The sequence below is a fragment of the Pyxicephalus adspersus genome, chromosome 6 (assembly GCF_032062135.1).
Source record: "Pyxicephalus adspersus chromosome 6, UCB_Pads_2.0, whole genome shotgun sequence".
NCBI classification, from domain to species: domain Eukaryota; kingdom Metazoa; phylum Chordata; class Amphibia; order Anura; family Pyxicephalidae; genus Pyxicephalus; species Pyxicephalus adspersus.
The window spans coordinates 76,961,927-76,982,957 of record NC_092863.1 but is presented as its reverse complement, the minus strand read 5'-3'; the positions used below and the strand labels follow the sequence as shown (position 1 = coordinate 76,982,957).

Here is a 21,031-nt window from a genome sequence, read left to right as displayed (position 1 = left end):
CAAGATCGGCGTTTTTTTTTTCTACGAACCAGGAAGAAGAGGGGCCGGCTCAATTTTGGGGGAGGGGGGTAACCAATTAACCTAACTGCATGTTTTTGGAATGTGGGAGGAAACCGGAGTACCCGGAGGAAAATGCAAACACAGAGACACGCAAACTCCATGCACATGGAGTCCTGGCCAAGATTCAAACCTGGGACCTACTGCTGCAAAGGCCAAGGCACTTACCCCTGAGCCACATTTCTGTCCCATATCTGATTAAAATTAGCCCTACCATCACAGACGTACTCCATAGGGGCTGCCATTGTTGATTTTGTTTAATTCCTGCCTGTCATCCTATGACATATATTTTATTATACTTATTACTACTAAACAGTGAAACCACAGGCTGAGCATTACAGCCAGGGAGAAAAACACTAAAACAATGACTTTGGTTGTGCTTGGACATTTTTGACATCTCATAAGTAAAGCATAATCTTCACATAGAACTATAGGAGGAGGAGAGCAACTATACTACGCAATGTACTAGGAAAACAGAAGACTTCCCAATGCAAAGAGAATGAATTCTGGACAAATGTGAGACTGTGGAGTTCACAGAACTAAGGTAGGAGCAGTCATTCAGGTTCTCTTTGTCAATCACAGCCACTGCTATAAAAATTGACAAAAATATATAAATCAATGATATCTAGTTTAGGAGTCTTCCCTCAAAGAATTATAATGACTCGGGGAATAGTAGGACAATGTTTCTTGGAAAAAATCCCATTCGCCCCATGAAAATCAACACAAATCTGTTCTCATGGCCTTAGAACAACCTACCTTTCCTGAATGTATCTACCCTGCAGTGGTACAGCTGTTTCACTTGGAGTTAAAATGTACCAGGGAAAACACAATAAGTGGAAAGTTCACATTAAATATAGTGCACGCAATAGGATTTACATGCATCCAACAGAGCGAGGGACAAAGGTCTGCACTGCTGTAAACCAAATGCTACAAAGAGGGAGGAAATAACTGGAAAAAGACACACAGGGGACATGTGAAAATCTGACCTGTTTGAAGAGACAATCTCCTAGTTCATTATACCCAAACCGACTCTCCCTGTGATCCACCCAACTGGTCATGGGAAAGTGACAAAAGCCACTGAGCATTTCAGGTTACATCCTGACAACATGCGAATGGAGCAGTCATCAACCTTTTGTCCTGATGGAGGGAGCTCTCTTGTAGAATGGCACATACTGATCTTCCCGCTCCTATACAAGGGCTGGTAGAGAGCCACAAGCTGCTACCCTGTGTGCTGCCATAGTGCTTTAAAACAGATTTTTTTATTTAGATCAGCACTGCTGATGTTTGGCAAAGCAATACAGCTTGGGAAAGCCTGTGACTGGATAGTGAAGGAGCAGCAATTTAGTGACTATCTGTGTGCTCCGTCCTCTATGCATGAGATTGAGAGCAGAATGAACGAGGATGTTAGGAGAAGACGAAGAGAAGAAGAAAGGGTTTTTTTGGCAATTGCACAGTGAAGATTTAATTGTTTGTAAAAAATAACATTAGGCACCATATAAGATGCTCTCTAGCTAAACAGAAAAACAACTGTTCTATATTGATGTAGTTGGACACAGTTATCGCTAACTGACGTGTTTCACCAATTATCAGGGGGTTGAAAAGAGATGTATTGGTGTCTTCTAATAAGTGGTGTGGAGCTGAGGGCAATGATAAATACAAGCTAGTATAAGGTTTTTTTGGCCACAAAATCAGGGGAAACCTTGATAAGTTATCAATGGGTACTTGATGCATATGGTACAAGCAGGGTTAATTTTCTGCCCACCAAAAAATTTCCTGTTAGTAACAAAAGTAGCTTAACAGAATCACAAAAAAAAGTGAATATACAATTCTCCTATAGGTATTTGAATTGTGTAAATTGTGTATTTACCTGTCTAGAGTTTGACTGGACAAATACCCTGAAAAAACCTCATATTCATATATTAGGCCTGAACAGCACACAAACCTCTAGACATTGACCTTTATTCTCAGTTATTATTTCTTGTTACACCCCAGCTGTTCAGGGCTGGGCATTTTTGGCCCAGGGCACATTTATCAAGGCTGAGTAGTCAGCTCATTATAGCAAAGCAGCAATATTAAAATGATGATGGACTATGGAAATTAACCATCAGGTAGCAGCCAAGTAGACTGTCAGCATGTGTTTCCGACTGCCAGCAGAAAACCCACCTGTACAGAGAGGATTTATAGGACATGTATCGACACGCTTATTAGCTTTAAATAGTTTTTTTTTTCTGAATGTAAAACCTGCTTGAAGCAGGTCAAATGTAGGTCAGGAGGTCAAATTGTAGGTCAGATTCATCTGTCAATGATATCGGAAGCATTTCAAACTGATATCACTGACACAAACCCACAGGATGTTGACACAAAGACCTTAACGCAGCCCTCTCCAAATCCAGACATGTACCATGCCCTTTTCTTATCCACCATTTCTCTGTAATTCAATAAACAGCCTCCCTATGTTCCCAGTTATAGCAAGTCCAGGCCTGATACTGCTAGTAGCACCGTGATACGTATGGCCCAATTTCTTAATCCATTTAATTAATCCATTGTATTTCTATTATATACTGAAGTCTGGCATTAGTCACTTTTTTCTGTTTTTATTAGTGATTGTTTCATTTCCTGTTGTGTTCTCCGTTTCATGTCTTTGTGTTATTTTTAATTTGAGTTTAATTTAACATCTTACAATAAACACTTTACGCTTTTTCTGGTGTCCCGGTTTTCCTCATTGTAAACTAACAGTCCGCTCACACATGATTCATGGTAATCCAAAGTGCAAGATAGTTATCAAGGGCTTCCTTTTTAAAAAAAAAAAGGGGGAAAAAAATCACAGTAAAAAGGAAATGCCTCCAACCAACTGTTATTGTTCAGAATGATGACTGGGACAAAAAATTGAAAGAGGGCAGAATTCAAACTTGTATATCTTAACAAAAATTGGACAATTACTACAGATACTACATTCACACATAAGAACAACTTCCCAATATAACTAAAGAAAAAGATAGACATATAAATAATAATCATTTTAATATAAAAAAATGTATATATATTTATTTCCTCTGAATAAACACAACCATTAAAATGTACACTGTGATACAGCACCAGTCTGTTTTGCAGCATGATGTGCCAATAGCCAGCAAACCTGGGAAAGAAAGTTATATTGTGCATGTTTAAAACTACCACCAGACATGTGCATGTATATATCATCATCAACATCACCACCAAAATTAGTAAAATGGGTCACCATGTAGTGATCAGGGAAGAACATGGGTCCTGTGTAACAAGTCAACAACAATGTCAGTAAAAAATGAAAGTAATTGTGAAACTGTATATCCCACCAGTAATAACCAACTGGAGAAACTGGTCCAGGGTTGGTTAGGAAAATGAGGGGTCCATTACATTATACATTATTCATGTATAAGTAGATTTAAACTTTCACAGCAATCTTTCATATACTATCTTATTCACTGTATTGTATTTTAGTTTCTTTTTTTTCTTGTCTAATTTCTGTTTTCTGAATTCAAAACCTAATGCATTTTGTCTGGCTGGAAAGTAGTCCCAATTTTCCTAACCAATTCCGCTCCAGGGTAGACTGCTGCAGTGGCTACACATCACTCCCCTGTGATGTATGGTCAGCTCCAGCAATCACAATCCATTTCATGAAACCTGGCATGTACATGGGGGACATTTAGAGATCTGATCCCTATGCTAAAGTCACACAGCCAAAATGGCAGTTGTTACGTAAATAGAAGCATGTAGATATGCCAACATTGCTCTTAACATGTAAAGGTGATAACACTGGTTATATTATGGTAATATTTATGTTCTTCCTAGTCAGCAATTTTAGATACCCGCAGTAAGGTTTTACTAAAAGTAAGAGGAGAGCTAGATTTTGGGCTCAAGGAGCTGCAAATATTTTTTTGCTCATAAATAAATTGTGGTGCTAAAATTGGCCATGTGGGTTTATGATAGTAGAATTTCAAGGTCTGCAGTTGTGTATTTCTGCACTAAAGAAGGCCCCGTTTTGGAATAAGTATTAAAAAAATATAATCAAGGGGTTATTCCTACATTTATTGTCTCAACACATATCTGTGTGAAATAGGCTGGAGATCTCCAAAATAAAGTATACCTGTCACAGCAAAAAAATACCAGCATGATATGTTACCTTCACTGTGATCATGACCTGTTACTGCCTACACCCTCCTCCTACTCTGCAAGGAATCATCTGCCCTAGGAATTTTCCAGTTCAATAAAGGTCTCCCTTCTGCAAACAGAGCACTCCAGTGGTAGCCACAAATAGGTTGTTAGCAGCAAAGATGGATGCAAATAGAGGACCAGACCATGCTAAGAGAAGACATTAGAAGACTTCAGTACAGAAAAACACAGAAGAAATTTTTTTAGAAAATATAATAAAACTCTAAACTACTAGTGGAGAACATTTCTACAAATGTGTCACAAAAACTCTTACCCTTTTCAGAAAAGGATCCAAGAAGATTCCAAGATGGTGTCATGTCCTCATGTGCAAAGCACAGCATCATGTTGCGGTCTAGTAAATGTAAGTCCCTGGGAGTAACATCAAACTGATCGAGAATTTCCTTGTAACTGGATGAAGTGAGGTGGTCGCAGTTGTTTCTCAGAAAGTGGGCAATACTGCATGCTTTATCTGTTACATAGTCTATAGTTGTGCAGGCCACAATAACTGGAGAATAGCCATCAGTGTGCATACATACAGCCACGGTCAAAGACTCGGGGCAATTATGTCCTGGAATAAAAAGAAAAAAAGGAGCTTACTTTCAAAATTCATATGCAAGACTATATTTTTCTTATGCTTTACAATGACCTTAGAGTAATGTATTTCAGTATCATGCCAGGAAAATTTTACTCTCTCCTATAAAAGGATGACTGTGTTACCACAGCTTTCTGATGTCAGGAAGCTCTGCAAAGCCTCCTGCCAGCCAGCACAAACATCAATCTCACACTAGAAGTATAGGCAGCACCATATAGTTTTACCAAGCTGTAAAGCTTTAAAAATTTAAATCATAATACAAGTGGGTACTTTTTTTAACCCTCTTGATATGGAGGGATATATACAGTGTTCAACTCAATTTTTAAGTTGGGTGGGAAGAAATTTTAGGCGAGTGGCAGCCCTTGTATTATGACCCAATTCTTAAGTAACCACCCAAAAACAGATGGGTGGTCACTGAAAAAGCAGGGTGGTACACCCATCTAAAAGGGGCTGGGGGGGAAAACTGTATATAGCTGATGGCAGCAGCATTGCCATGTTTTTTTTCAGATGCTACATGCAACTAAGGGAATCTTACCAGTGCTTCAATATGATAACGGTATTTGTTTACTTTAAAATTTCTTTCCTTTATTTTCACCAGGTGATCTTACCAGTAACACACTTCCAGGGTAAATGAAGGGGAAAACTGCAAAACCATGCCTTTCTCATCATCTCCATGTTTACACACACACAAACACTTTCTGCTGGGCCCTCCTTTCTTTCCCTGATGGGCCCCGCAAACTGGCCTAACTTAGAAGACGCTGTCTTATTAGACACTTTGGATGGGAAACACACAGTATCCCTTCTCCTAACTGATGTGCACTGATGTGGGATCTACATTCATTAAAAACATTTATGTGTAAACTGATTTTTAAATTCTGAAACAATAAATCAAAACTAAGGAAAAACATACTGACCTGGTAGGATGGAGCGCAAAGAATTTGCACTAAGACGTTCTGCAAACACAACATGCCTGTGACAGGATCCATTATAAGCAAAATAAAATTCTGCATCTTCAGGCAGGTGAAGATCTTCAGCAAACTTGGCAAGTACGGTTATTTGACCCTACAAAATGCAAAGGGTGTAAGGAGAGGATAAGTCACAATTTAAAATTATATATGCCTCTTATATCCTATATACTGAAGTAGCAAAATGCAGGAAAACTACAATTAAGTCCATAAATATTTGGACAACTTTTTCCTTTTTTTGGTTCCGTACATTACACAATTAATACTTCAACCAAGTATTAAAAATGAACATTTTATTTTCAGCTTTTTAATTTGTACAATTACTTTTGAGCCCCTGAAATGAAGGGATTGTGTTAAAAAAAAAAAAAAAGCTTCAGTTCCTCACATTTTTATGCTATCTTTTTGTTCAACCCACTGGATTAAAGCTGAAAGTCTGCAGTTCAACTGCATCAGAGTTATTTCATTTAAAATTAATTGTGGTAATGTACAGAACCAAAATTAGAAAAAAGTTGTCTCTGTCCAAATATTTATGGACCTAAATGTATATCTCCTACATATACCGTAAGTAAAATCCAGGACTCTGTACCACCAACCTGAAGCAGCTAAGACTTTGGCTGGATACACACGTTCAATATTTGTCATTGGAAAGAATCTTTCACGATCCTTTCCAACGACAAAAGACTGCACGATTCATGAACGAGCGCTGTACATACAGCACTGCTCTGCTCTATGGAGAGAGGAGGAGAACAAGCGAGGGGCTCCCAGCTGCACTCTCCCTTCTTCACTTTCATTATGATCCTTCCTTGTTCGTTGTCCACTCACCAGGACGGTCTACAGAACAACGGACGACGAGCACTATACACTTCCAGATTCTCATCGCGATGCGATTATCAGATGAGAATCATCTGACATGTGTTCATAGCCTTAAGCTGCGTACACACTTGCAATTTTTGTCGTTGAAAAGGATCTTTCATGATCCTTTCCAACGACAAGGGACTGCACGATGCATGAACGATGCTGTACATACAGCACCGGTTATGCTCTATGGAGAGGGGAGGGGGAGAGCGACGGAGCGGCACCCTGCTGCGCGCTCTCCCCCTTCCCTTTCATTAGGATCGGTTGTCGTCCATCGTCCGTGGATCCGGCAGGACGGTCGTTCGGACGATGGACGACACCGACTGTACACACGGCAGATTTTCGCCCGATATTTGGCCGATGCCGATTATCGGGCGATACAAATCTGCCATGTGTACGTAGCTTTATTCAACTTTTAGGCAAAGGAATGATGCAGCAAAGCCAAGGTCAGACTAATTCATTCAGATGGTAACCAGAATCTATCAGAACATTGAAACCCGACTGGTAATTTAGAATCACATAGAAAAGTCCTTACTTTAGACAAAAAAGAATTGTGCCTTGTGATGTTTGAGCAGTTGTTATTTACAACTAAGTCAAACAGGCAATTACATTTATGAAACAACAACTTTACTTAAGATTGTGAAAAATCAACCCTAATCCATCAAAAAAATAAGACCATTTATAAAATTATCCATTAGACAGAAGGAAAATTATTCTCCCATCAGTATGCTCATATTCCATATAAATCAGGAGTAATAAGCAGGACTGAGCTCACATATAGCAGCAGGAATCTATCCCCAACAATCGTTGGTTGTCAGTGGAACACTTCAACAAGCAATATCATTCATGAGTCTGTACATAAGGCAGCATCCCAAGAATTCAATCACATATCTCCTAGACAGTGGCATGTTTAATAAAACTAAGCACGTCACTGGCATGTACAAATAAACAAAAAAAATATGAGTTTCAACCATTCAAAATATTTGGTAAATAGCTGCTGCTAGACTGTGCGTTCATTAAAGTAACAGCACGTGAGCATCTTTATTGCTATTTCTAACAAAATATTCTAGCATGGGATTCCCTCACACAAAGCATTGATCTGGTAATTTCATACAATAATAAAGAAGATGTCATAGTAAATATACATAATTGAAGATCATAATATACATATATTAAACATACAAACATTCACGCAATGCTCAACAGTATGTAGAGAAAGCATACCATATATCTCATATTTACCTCATCAGCATTCAACACAGAAATTCTTTTTAAATCGGGTGGGAAGAAATTATAGGTGGGTGGCAGCCCCTGTATCATGACCCAATTCCTAGGTAACCACCCAAAAACAGCCAGGTGGTTACTGAAAAGTGCCAGGTGGTGCACCCAACTAAAAGGCTCTGGGGAGATCACTGCTCATGTTTTTCAAGTGTTAACTTGCAGAGAGAGAGGATGAACTCTGTTAAATCTATGTAAGTGTGTTCATTAACCTACCTATTCAATCAGATTTATACAAACCAACAGAATGACTGGGGTAATAAAACAACTTACCCTGTGCATTCATTGCTTTGCCTTTGACAGAGTTAAAAGAAAACTATTTAGACAAGTTTGCCTTTAACACAGTGACATCAGTCTATGAACAAAATGATTTGAAGTACTAATACAAGTCTGCTTATTTTCAGACACATGGAAGAAAACAAACCCCCATTCCCCAGGAAATAGTATTAGAGGTTATGAGTGTGCATGGGGTGGCAAAGCTGCCTGCTTGACTACAAAAAAATGGTATTTGTGCACATTATGAAAGTGGTTTATTAGGGTTTCAGTACTTGTAAAATATTGAGGAGATGCCAATGTTTCCCTTAGTGAGATAAAATTAGTGCGGTTGAAAAGTCTGTTTTGTGGGTGCTAAGAAGGTGGTGTGGTTACTTTGCTGCTTCAGTCACAGCATATGAAGCATTTTACAGTCATCCGCTCTATTGTTTCCATAGATTTGATTAGGAATGCTTTCTAAATACTGGCTAGGCATTTTTTGATGTGATTTGGAAGCTTTTGGAAGGAATTACAAACAATTTATTTCTGAATACAGAAGTTAACCTCCATTTGCAGATTTTTATTATTATTATTACCCAGTATTTATTTAGTGCCATAGCACTGTACTAAGTTCATAGTCTTGTCACTAGCTTTCCCTCAAAGGGGCACACAATCTAATGTCCCTACCATAGTCATTTGTCTTTACTACAGTCTAAGGCCACTTGTTTTTTTGTTTTGTTTTTTTTTTTTTTTTTTGGGGGGGGGGGCAATAGATAGGCTGGTATATTACATATAATGCAGCATTCTACTTGGCAAAGGTTTGAATTTCAAGCCATCCAATTCTAAGATTTCAGAGAAACAAAATAATTATTTTTTAATGCAGTGCAGATGTGTTGCTACCTGATGTAGTTATGTGTTGGGTCCATAATAAATGAATCTTACACAAATTACCATGCATTACTTTGTATAATGGTAAAATGTGGCAATTTTTTTTTATTATTAACATTATTACACAGTGTTTATATAGCGCCATCATATTGCACAGCGCTGTACAGTCGATAGTTTTGTTACTAGCTGTCCCTCAAAGGAGCTCACAATCTTATGTCCCTGACATAGTCATATGTCATCAACGTAGTCTAAGGTCAATTTTTTGGGGGAAGCCAAAAACTTCACTGTATGTTTTTGGGATGTGGGAGGAAACCAGAGTACCCAGAGAAAACCCACGCAGACACGGGGAGAACCTGCAAACTCCATGCAGATAGTGTCCACAACATGCATTACCACAACATAGAGGTGAAAAGTCAGTCAATTTGTTTTTTGTTTTTTTTTCTCAAAGAATGCATTTGCTGCAGGCCTGCATTTGCTTTTTGTTTTTATATCTACTTTGAATTCAGTTTTAAAGCTGAAGCCTGGGAAAACAAATTAAACAATTGATCCATGTGTCCAGGAGAAGGCAAGCCTCCAATACGCCATTGTTTTTAGTTGGCACCCAAAGCAGATACAGACAAGCCTAGTTTAGCCCAGGAATTTATCTAAGGCACTATAGGACACAAATAATGGTTGCTGATACAATTGTGTCTTGATGAACAATGAAATACAGAGACATTGTGGAATAGTGCTGATTGAATCGATGGGAACTTTTACAGTAGGATATGCTTCATGAGAAAATAGAGCCAACTGTTTGAGTACATACACTCCTGTGGTCAGAAGCGTCAATGACATACTATCTCTAAGCCATTATATTGGTTTTACTTAATGGGTACCCTGTCACCTGTCACCACAGGGTCACTTCTAACAAAAGGCAGTCTTTAAATGAAGAGTGATTATTCCTACCTTGCTGATGGTCTGTTTGTTGACTAACCAGGGCTTTGCTTCTTTCCTGACACTTCACATATTTAAATATGTGAATCCTTGGGTGGAATAAATGTCGTCCACCTTTGCTACACACTGTGGTACCTTCCACCCTTTAGTGACATATGAGCCAGCAGGATAAACCACAGCCAAGGGTAGGGGGTCTGGGCAGACATTCTACACACTCAGAAGTATAGAATACCTGCAGAGGTCAGGGATCAGAGAAGCGTAGGCTTTTCAACATGGGGTGGGGGGGACGCAATAAATGGGTAACATATTTCCTTATTTACAGATGGATTTGTATTTAGAGATTACCTTGTTGAAAATGGATCTGTATATGGTATATTGATTCACCTGTGTTGATATTTTCTAATATGTTGTAATCGATGGTTTATAAATTCCTCTGTTATTTGTTTGAAAAAAAAGATTGACTCACATAGCCCTAAGCCATTAAAGTGAGTTGACTTTCAATAATTCAATGGATAGTTAGGATTTAAGAGACTCCTACCTATAGAGCAAGTCAAATTTATTGAAGATCTTGGAAAAGCATATAGATTTTTTGTATGTGATTTTTATTTTTTGAATTGAATTAAAAAAAAAAAAAAAACAGTAAATAGAATTTATTATAAATATATTTAAATGATTTTTTTATGCATTCTAAGAAAATTTCCTTCTCTGTTGTATTACTGAAATCAAAGATCATTAAATGAAAACTTTGGGCAAAACGATTGGAATAATTGGATAGTGGAATCCTCAAAAGAGACAATATTATGTGGTTGAAATTATAAGCCAACATGGTGTAAAGTTCTTAATAATTATTATTGGGTTCTAAAGCTTCTCTGGTCTCCTAAACTGATTCTTAGGAAGTGCATTTGTTGAACCGGTGGGCTGTACAGACTTGTTGGTCTGAACAGAAACTGAAAGGATGCAACTGTTGAGTAAGGGCATGAGCAGTAGCAGTGTGTTATAGTCTAGTACATGCTGGGAGTTGTAGTTTAAAAGATCAGTAAGTGCTAATGCTGCTTATACACTTCTATTGTGTTTTTTAAAAAGCAGCCAGTGTCACAAATGCACCAATGGTAATAGTGTTGAAAGCTGCACTGCATACCTGAAGTTCAGCTTTATTAAAGTGTATTTAACCTTACAAATGTCATCAGTAGTTTCAGTGAAACACAGAGAGTTATTCTCAATACAGCCGATGAGTTGATGGTCTCAGATGCACGTGAGCCATTTTCACCACTTAAAATGCTTTCTTTGCAATTTGTATTCATTGAAAAAGCCATTTAGTAAGTTGTGACAGCAATCATTTCTTCAACCAATTACATGAAACTTTAGAAAGCAGGAACCTGAAAACATTTCCAATGGGAAAGAAGTTGCTTGACTAGAACCTTCTCGGGTCACGGCAATTCGCTTTCTTTAGTCTTTTGTCTTTTATGAATGCTTTTGTATTTTCTGATAACATTAAGAAGCTACATTCTCCTCTACTGGTGTAAAATAATGTTCACATGCTTGCACCTGCAGAAATTCCAATAACTATATTGAAAGAAAATCTCACTTTCATGAAAATAAATCTAAACACTTATACATGCTACAAAAGATGTGCTGTAATTTAAAGAAAGTTTTAGCTTTTCATTACAATTTTAAAAAAATCCCCAACACAAAAATATATTGCTTCTGAATCACCTTTTAATGAACTTTCAGAATAGTGTTTGTGTACAGAATGGCTCCTTAGATTGCATTTCTTGCTTGTGTGACATGTCCTCCTGATTTATAGAGAAGTCTACACAGGGCTTAAATTTTAACTACAGTAAATACCTTGTGTGCACCAGGAGCCTTTTCTTATTATTGCAATATTTCCAAAGGATCCACAGGTTAAAGAGGTGATGGGGATGCTCATTTTTGGGCTCTTATACGTCCTAAATACGTCCAATGAGACCTGCCAGTCACAATTACTTCTGCCTTGATCCTAAAACAAGTAAATGCACTTGGCTACTTTTTCCTCCATAGAATTAGTTGCTATATCTGCTCCAAACTGGGCAATTCCTCACCCTCACCTCTACCACTGCTCATTTCAAAACATCTGTTCATTTTAAATCTAAGTCTACACTGGCAATTATATCTCCTTGTCAATGAACTATTTCAACATTACTTTTTCTATTTTTTATTCATTAAAGCTGAAGACCCCCCCCTTGTCTTAACATGTTTTATTACATACCCTATCTTAGATCAATTCTGGCGTATTATGTCTGGTGAGAGGTGTCAGTAAAACATCACAGTACCTTCCTCTCAAAAGCCCTCATCCATGATACAAGCAGTGGGCTGGCTCCTGGGGGATGTCATGCAAATATCAAAATGCCTTGATGGGTGGGTGTCAATATGGAGGACTAAGTAGTCCTAGGATGTATATGTATGCAGACTGCCCTGGGTAATGCCCACATAAGATGTTTACACTGCATAATTAAAAACAACAAATAAAATCTAATAAATGTGAGAAGTCAGGGACAGTACGGTATGTAGAAAGTGCTAGATGAAAGTGCTATGCTGAATATCCTTCCAGCAAGGACATGAGGTGGGTGGGATCTCTAGGCCCAACAAGGCCATTGAAACCAAAGTAGACAAATTTAGTGCAGGAGAAGAGCCTGTACATCTCTGCAAAAAGTGACGGTAAGGCTGGACTGGGCTATAAGATAACATTATTCTCCCCAGCACCCTCTCCACATGCCTATTTGACTAGGCCTATTAGATTATGTCAGGCACTGGCAAGCCACACACTTGTATACTTCTTTAATATTCCCTTGCTTCTTCTGCACCATGCATAGATAAAATCACACTCATTTCTAGGCCATCTATCTTTGGGATACAATACACATCCTCTCTATAGAAATGAACTGAATAAACGCCTCCTGGACCCTCCTCCTTAGTTACACATGGAAACTGGTATAATGTGTAACCTGGTATACGTAGGATTGCGTTACATAGATAAAGCAAAAAAGGTAGATTCTTTTACTCTGTACCACTGACATTTTCTTACCCGGTCCCAAAGCTTTTTTGTATGATGTGTGCTAATGTCAAATGAAAACTATGTGCTCCCCCTTATGTACTGTCCCCCCTCTTTACCTTTTTGTAACCTTACCCTATTGTTCTGAATTATTTTTGTTTTAAAATTAATTTTCAATAAATAAAGAATGTTTAAAAAATAGAAATAAAAAAAACTAGAAAGTAATGGAATTTTTCCATGTATGTTTACAAAGAAAGTACAATTTGAATATACAAATAAAATGTACAATGGGGAAAAATGAACATGATGAGGGTGGTAAAGAACTGAATAGGCATGGGTCAGCAAAAGAAAAAACTGACAGATAGGGCACAGATGAATGGAAAATACACCACACAGGTCGGGACCTCTAGTAGACATCTCTGAAAGGATTAAAAGGAACTTGTCAAGAGAGAAACATGGAGGCTGCCACTGATAAGCAATACAATTCTAGACAATAAAAATACTAGTTTGCTGGCTGACCAAGTTGTTGCAATACTCTTCAGTCACACTGACCAAAAAGTAAAATAATTTTTCTTCTGGTTTTACTCTAATCTGATTATTTTCAGCTTGCAAGATCTGCGGACCCGAATAGCAGCCATTTCCAGGAGTAGAGCAGCACAGGCAGCCCCATATTTCTCTAATGACAGGTTTACTGTAGTGTGTTGCTAATACGTCACTTTATTTTTCAATCTGATATTTATTTTAATGAAATGTATAGTTTATTTTCATGAAGATCATTCACATATTGGGGAAAAAAAAAGAAGGAGAAATGATGTACTTACATATAGGGGCACTTTTGTTAGGCTGAGCTCCATCATGTCTGTAACTGTGGAAAAAAGACATGACAATAAGAGGTCATAAAATCATCATGTTACCATGAAAAATAGAGGAAACATACTGCTGTATTCAAATAGGGTTGTCTGTTTTGATTTGTGTACTGCTGCAACAATAGGCCAGGTGGATCTGTTACATTTTTCCTCTTCCTCAAACACTGCACCCAAACAACCTATTCAAAGCACAGGTGTGTACCTGGCCGAGCCACGGCTAATCTCCATCTGCTCCATAAAGCAGGTTTTCTGTGCGTCATGCATGTGGCTGTTACCTGGATATTCTGCTGCTGACACAGGAAAAAGTTAAGGCCTTGTTATTTGTGTCTTATAGTCTTGGTAAAAGAAACTTTTGTAATATTATAGTCCATACTTTTTCTGTGTTTGGATGGAGTGGGGAGGGATTGGAACCGGTCATATTTTGCTGTATGTGCCGTCAGTGGGGAGATTCACCCTTTCTAAATGAAAACATTGACTTTTACTTAAGGTCTTCACCTTGTATAGGAGCAGTGGGTACAGCAAGCAGTTACAAAGCATTTTCACAGTTGTCAGCTTCCTTGTATCCTTCAGCTGGAAGAGGTTAAACACAGACCCGTACCCAATCAATGCATTTGGAAAGTGTTTGCTCAGATGCCCCTAAAACATTTCATGCATGTGTGCAACATTCTGCACTTCCAATGTGAACAATTTCAGTATCAGGGCTATATTCAGACTAGCAGTCCCCACACCACTGAACCGGACCTTCAGGAGGGAACCTACATGTAACATATCACCTGCTACTGCCCATAGCAAATGACCAGGGGCAGCAGTAAGTAGTTCTGTGTCACCCACTGTATAAAATGCAAACTCTGTTTCTTTATGAATGATTGCAGCAGTGTGGGCAGGCCAAGGAGCCACACAAAAACTGCTGTTCCCAATGCTAATCTAAACAAGCCCCTAATGGGAGCGCTGGCTGTTATTATGCACAAGTAGCCAGCAGGTCACCAGCAATATGCGAAGCTTATTGAAAGCCTGCAAAATCCTGCTAGCAGCTTTTTTAAAATGACAGTCAACACTACCATTAAGATCCATGTTCTCTGCCACACTGACTAAAACTCTCTTGAATACTTTTGATGCTACTGCACATGTAAAAATCAGTAATTATCAGCAAAACCTTTTTGTATATTTTCATAATGCAGAGGTACTGTGGGGAAAAAAATTGTATGGTAGTTGCAATATTAATTATGTATTATTTAAAAATATATATTGTGCAACTATACATGCAGCAAAATATACACCGAAAGGACTTTTAGTTAACATAGTCACAATATAATTCCCAATTATTTGGTAGAAAATAAAGATGAGACTAGTTTTTATTAAACTAGACACCAAAAATGTCTGAGGGCTACTGTGTGCTCTGGCAAAATGTTAAAAATCTATGGTACTGCAATGTAACGTTTGAATAAAAATCCTTTACAGCTAATCAGTTTGGAGATAACACTAAATGATGGCCCGATAATTCTATTGCCACTCCATGTGTGCTATTTCCCAGTATGTGTTTCACTTTCATTCGTTACATGTACTTTTTTATTTCCAGTTTCCTCTTCCTCAAAAGGTAATTTACCTTAAGCATCTCTTCTTCTAAATCCTGCAAATCTTCTGTATAGGTGTCAATAGCAGCAGATCTTATATTAAATGCTGCAGACATCTCTCCACCTTCTTATCCACCTGGCTATTCACAAAATGTAACCAGCGGTGGTGCAACTTAGAAGCAGCAATGCGGAATTGTCTTTTGATGAAGAGAATGGGGAACTGCTTGATACTCATGCTTGCTCATGATAACTTGTTTTCCTGGAGTTAGGTTTTACCTGTATTGCTTTCACCTGGGGGCTCAAGACTTCTATGCTATAGCAATGAGCTGGTTATTGGACCCCAATTCCTCCTCTGCCCTCTGTTAGCGCAGATTGAGCAGAGCCTGCCCAATTTGTGAACCTGAAAGCACTGGAAGAACAGATTGACACTCCACAGAAATACATCAGGGAATAAATTGTTGCTAGATATTCTCCTGCTCACTATCCTGACAGCTTTTTTTTGTGTTGCATCCTGGTTTAACCCTTTCAAAAACATATGGGTTACATAATTTGAAGTGAAAGAGTTTAAAACGTCAATGAAGCTTGGCACATGTGCTGAAAAAGATAACAGTACACCCTGCTCAACAATCTGAAAACTGTGCAAGAAAAAAAGGTTTTAAGTGACAGCACTTCCACTGAGATCCAAGTTTAATATTCCAAAATCAGAACTGGAGAGATATTTCAAGGCTTCAACTAAGCTGCTGAAAGCTTTCTGAACAAACTGCTAATACAAGCTGAAGCCTGTGTGAACAAGGACTTATCAAGCAGTTAGCAGACTCCAGTGCTGCTTCATGCCTAATTTAGGCCTTTTAAAGTGAATCTGTATTTATCGAGCGCTATAAAAGCTAACAAGGCTGCCTGAAGCTCACAGAAAGTTTTTCAAATAAATTAGGAGACCGTGCTGTACACACTGCTATAAAACATTTAAGGCTAATTGAAGTTGTTTAACTTTCCTTATGAAGTTATAGGTGACTATTGTGTTGATCCTCTGGCTTAAATGTGTTTGAATCTGATAAGAACTTCTGACTTTTTTTCTGCCCCTGGACTTCTTTCAGGTTCTTGATTCTGATGTTATTGAAGCCAGCAGCTCAATGTGACAACGGCCAAATCTTTTGAGAAGTAACTCAACAGAGGCAGATGCACAACAGCACAACAGTATTCCCCCAAGAAATGTTTCTGAGCTGAGTGAGAAGTTGCAGGCAGGCAGCAGCCCCTGTATTGTGACCCAACTTTAAAGTCACTGCCCAAAAATAGCCGGGCGGTTACTGAGAAGTGCCGGGTGGTTCATCTGGCTAAATGGAGCTTGACGAACACTGCACAATAAACCACACACTCCACTGTGGTGCAATGGTATTACACATTACCGTATTTTTCGGACCATAAGACGCACTTTTTTCCCCCTAAAGTGGGGGGAAAATCAGGGTGCGTCTTATGGTCCGAATGCATATTTTTTTACTTACCTGTATCCCCGCCGGTCCCCGCAGCCAGTGTCCTCCTCTGTGTTCCTGTGTCCCAGCGTGCGGCACTTGTGCCCGCCCACGAAGGCGGCGCCGATTGGTTTGATGAATGCCGATCGGCGCCGCCTTCATGGGCGGGCACAAGTGCCTCACGCTGGATCTCAGGGAAACACAGAGGAGGAACACAGACAGAGGCAGATAGCAGCCAATGTCTGTGTTCCTCCTCTGTGTTCCCCTGTGTTCCAGCGTGCGGCACTTGTGCCCGCCCACGAAGGCGGCGCCGATTGATTTGATGAATGCCGATCGGCGCCGCCTTCATGGGCGGGCACAAGTGCCGCACGCTGGATCTCAGGGAAACACAGAGGAGGAACACAGACAGAGGCAGATAGCAGCCAATGTCTGTGTTCCTCCTCTGTGTTCCCCTGTGTTCCAGCGTGCGGCACTTGTGCCCGCCCACGAAGGCGGCGCCGATTGATTTGATGAATGCCGATCGGCGGCGCCTTCATGGGCGGGCACAAGTGCCGCACGTTGGATCTCAGGGGAAATCAAATGAATTTTTTTTTTCTTGTTTTCCCGTCCGGAAAACCTGGTGCGTCTTATAGTCCGGAGCGTCTAATGGTCCGAAAAATACGGTACTTCATGTGTGTGGCGTTCAGGCAGCCCAATAATATAAATAGGATGTCAATGTATCACAACCTATGAACATTTTTGCACATGACCCTTTTAGGCAGTATAAAGCAATACAACACACAGCAGTTGCTTTGAATTGCTGTATGCATTGCATTTTACTAAACAGTGCATATACAGCATAAGGCACCTCAATGAACAGAACAGGTGCATTGTGGAAATATGTGTGTCACACACATTATTCCAGTGTACTCGATTTAATTTTAGTTGTTTCTGCTCTGTGTATGGGTTCTGCTCCTACTCCATACAACCATTTACATTCCATAAACAAGCAAGCAGACCTGAGTAGGTGAGGGGGAGCTCACATCTCATGCCATGGGAGTTTTACCTGTTCTGCTCTTTTACCTGAAACAATGGCCAGGACACATGTGGACCAGTGGAGAACATGCAAATAATGTGAACGTGGGCTGTAATAAATCTTTCCATGAATATGTGTAAAGATAAGAGCGTACAGCTATGGAGGAGCCGTGCAGATGCTGGAATATTACACAGCATAATGACAGCAATTAGCAGGCCCAGGTGTTTATGTAACTGCGGTAGGAAAGAACAAGACACACTTGTTTTCATTCCTCCACAGCTCAGGAATTTCATATTTAGCCGAGACATGGAGCTATGACGTGCTAGTCTTATAGAGCGCTGCTTAAAGCTATGTCATTGCAACACGTGTTAACAACACATGATGGTGAGAAAACTGTCTAATTGTTCTCTTTTAGCATAAAAAACTAAAGAGAAACTACCAGTTATAAATAGTAATCGCATATATTACAAACACATTATCAGTCTCCTGCAATACCCTGCACAGCAGCACTTTGGGACAGAGATGGTCACCTCTCTGAGCCAATCTACATTTTATTTATTTGTGCTGTCATATTGCGTTCATGCTGACAGGAGGGGGGATCACAAGCAACATGTTAATGTGCAGTAAAATAATAACATTTTCATATGCATTGTACAGTGATCTGGAAATGTGAGCAATATTTTTTTATTGCTTTTCTATATTAACCCAAAAAACTACCGAATGGCACAAAGTACACCACTACATCAGCCTAATAATGGGATAGTATGTCTGAAGGCACCTTCATGTATATGTCATGGTCATGCCCCTGCAGCACTGCAGTGAACAAATATTTAATATAGTGCACCTAACCAGTGGTTAGTTTTCTTTTTTTCAGATTTTCCCTGCCCAAAGGTGACACTTGTAGCGAATCTATAGAGGAAAATTATTGTCACTCAGGGACAGACGCTGTGTTAGTAGGAAGTTTGATTCCATCCATTTCCATGCTACAGAGCAGAGGGTGGTTCAGAGGAGAATCGAATTTAGAAATATTTCAGTGGATAATTGACTATTTATACTAAAGTATGATAATGTTCTCCGGATACATTTCAGTTGTGATTGATAAGCTCAGTAATATAGATAAAGTTGCAGTACAAGATGGCAACCCTAAACAGGCAATCTAATACCAGTGTTCCCCCCAGCCCCTTGTAGCTGGGCGTACCACCTGGCACTTATCGGTAACCACCTGGCTGTTTTTAGGTTGTTATTGAAGAGAAGGGTCACAATACAGGGGCTGCCACCCGCCTATAATTTCATTCCACCCGGCTTAAAAAAATTTCTGGGTTCAACACGGTAATACCAATCACACATGCTGGTGAAATATAAGAAATGACCTATAGCATACAAAAAGATAAACCAGCATCCTACTGCAACCTTTGCCTAAAAACTTCCAAATGTCCTTTAGTTGTTATCTGTGTTTCACAGAATTTATTAGCACGCAATACCAATACAAAGCAGTCACTTCCAGGAGCCCTGGCTTCCCCTGTGTATCAGCTATCATTTAGTCCTATAAAATGAGAGAGAGAGAGCGGACTGGCAGGAGCTTCTCTCTGCCGACAGCCCTCAATAATACAACATCGTAATTTGGTACAACAGCAGAAAGTATGTAAATATTGCCCAGAATATAAGAGAGTCAAACTTTTGTCAAAAAATTTTTTTCAATATATTTGTCTATGAATTTGAAATTCAATGTAAAGGCTATAATTGTTTAATCTCAACATCTAGGTGTTCAGGATGAATATCGGACACATAAATGGAGATGAGATGAAAAATGATATTCTATTTATTATTCTCTTTTAAGGTAAAGGGATCGATATGAATATAGAAATATATAATAAATATTTTGAATTAATCAGATCAGTTTTATTTATTCACAATACAAATAGAGGAAAAGTTGAGGGTTGTCTGTGGACACCGGTGCTGCCAGTCAGGCTCCATTAGGGGATCTATATTCACCAGAATAAATGGCAGTGAATGTCTCAGATGTTTTATCATGTAAGTGTGGATGTCTAATATTTGATTAACCTATGTTAGCATTGTGTTATAAGTGAATATGCTGTTGCTCTAGTTCATTTTGGAGACCAGTCTCATAACTCATGACGTTGGAATTTAGACTGGATATATATTGTCTGTATGCATATTAAATATGAAGGAAATATCTCTGTTTTAACTGTCTAAATAAATTATTCATTTAATAAAACTGTGGAAGATGTGATTTGATGAGAAGGTGCCTTTAAATTCCATTTGGATATGATGGGGATATCGTAGAGATAAATTGGATGTTTCACAGCTGTCTCTGATAAATAAATAAAAGTCAATGCAAATACTACCCTAATGGTCATATAGGTTTCACTTTCCACCATTATTTTGCAGTTGGTGGGATTTGTAAGCTAATATATTAAGATGTGCGTCACGACTTGTCCTTGTTCTAAAAAATAAAATATTGGCCAAACACAATCTTTAAACAAAGACAAAAAGCAACACCTAAAAAGGTTTCAGGGATCGGCACACAGTTGGTAAAAGCAATTTGCAGGTTGGTTTTAGTGAAGATCTACAAAGATTGTAACTACCATCAACTTGTGCATACAATGCAACCATTGCATAGGACAAGACTGGCATCAAAATCTGAAATAGCACAACTACAAGTAAAATACCAGCTCAAACTTAATGCATGCACTATATTAAGAGTGGAGCAATAAAACAAACTAGAATAGACATTTTATTAAAAAGTATAACACTTTGACTGACAGCTGTCACCCATTGGTAAATTCCTACCACCAGACACAATACAATCTCTCTACAAAGTTCATTTGAGCGTATGACCTTGGGAGAACGGCGGCCAGTGAAGTGGCAGAGCTGTTGTTTTTACATCTAGCTCAAAACAGAACTTTTTGATTTGTGCCAGGTCACGATAATACTTCCTGGAACGCACGCACACATGACTGATCCTTATTTCCAAGTCTTGAACCTACCGACACTAAACTGTTTTATGAATTCAACAATGGAAATGAAATAGTAATTTTTACCATGTCCATTTCCTG

At 38.9% G+C, this 21,031-nt stretch overlaps 1 protein-coding gene across 2 annotated transcripts in view; it reads right to left on the bottom strand.

Annotated features, from left to right (window-relative positions):
• ARHGEF28 (Rho guanine nucleotide exchange factor 28) overlaps window positions 1-21,031 on the bottom strand; it is a 135,552-nt gene that overhangs the window by 86,387 nt on the left and 28,134 nt on the right. For both annotated transcript variants that reach the window (XM_072416259.1, XM_072416260.1), the window contains exons 2-4: window positions 13,858-13,901; window positions 5,752-5,899; window positions 4,520-4,813 (exon numbers count right to left, since the gene is read on the bottom strand). In XM_072416259.1, the coding sequence (XP_072272360.1) occupies window positions 4,520-4,813; window positions 5,752-5,899; window positions 13,858-13,893 (478 nt within the window). In that variant the 5' untranslated portion in view covers window positions 13,894-13,901. The remainder of the gene's footprint in view (window positions 1-4,519; window positions 4,814-5,751; window positions 5,900-13,857; window positions 13,902-21,031) is intronic.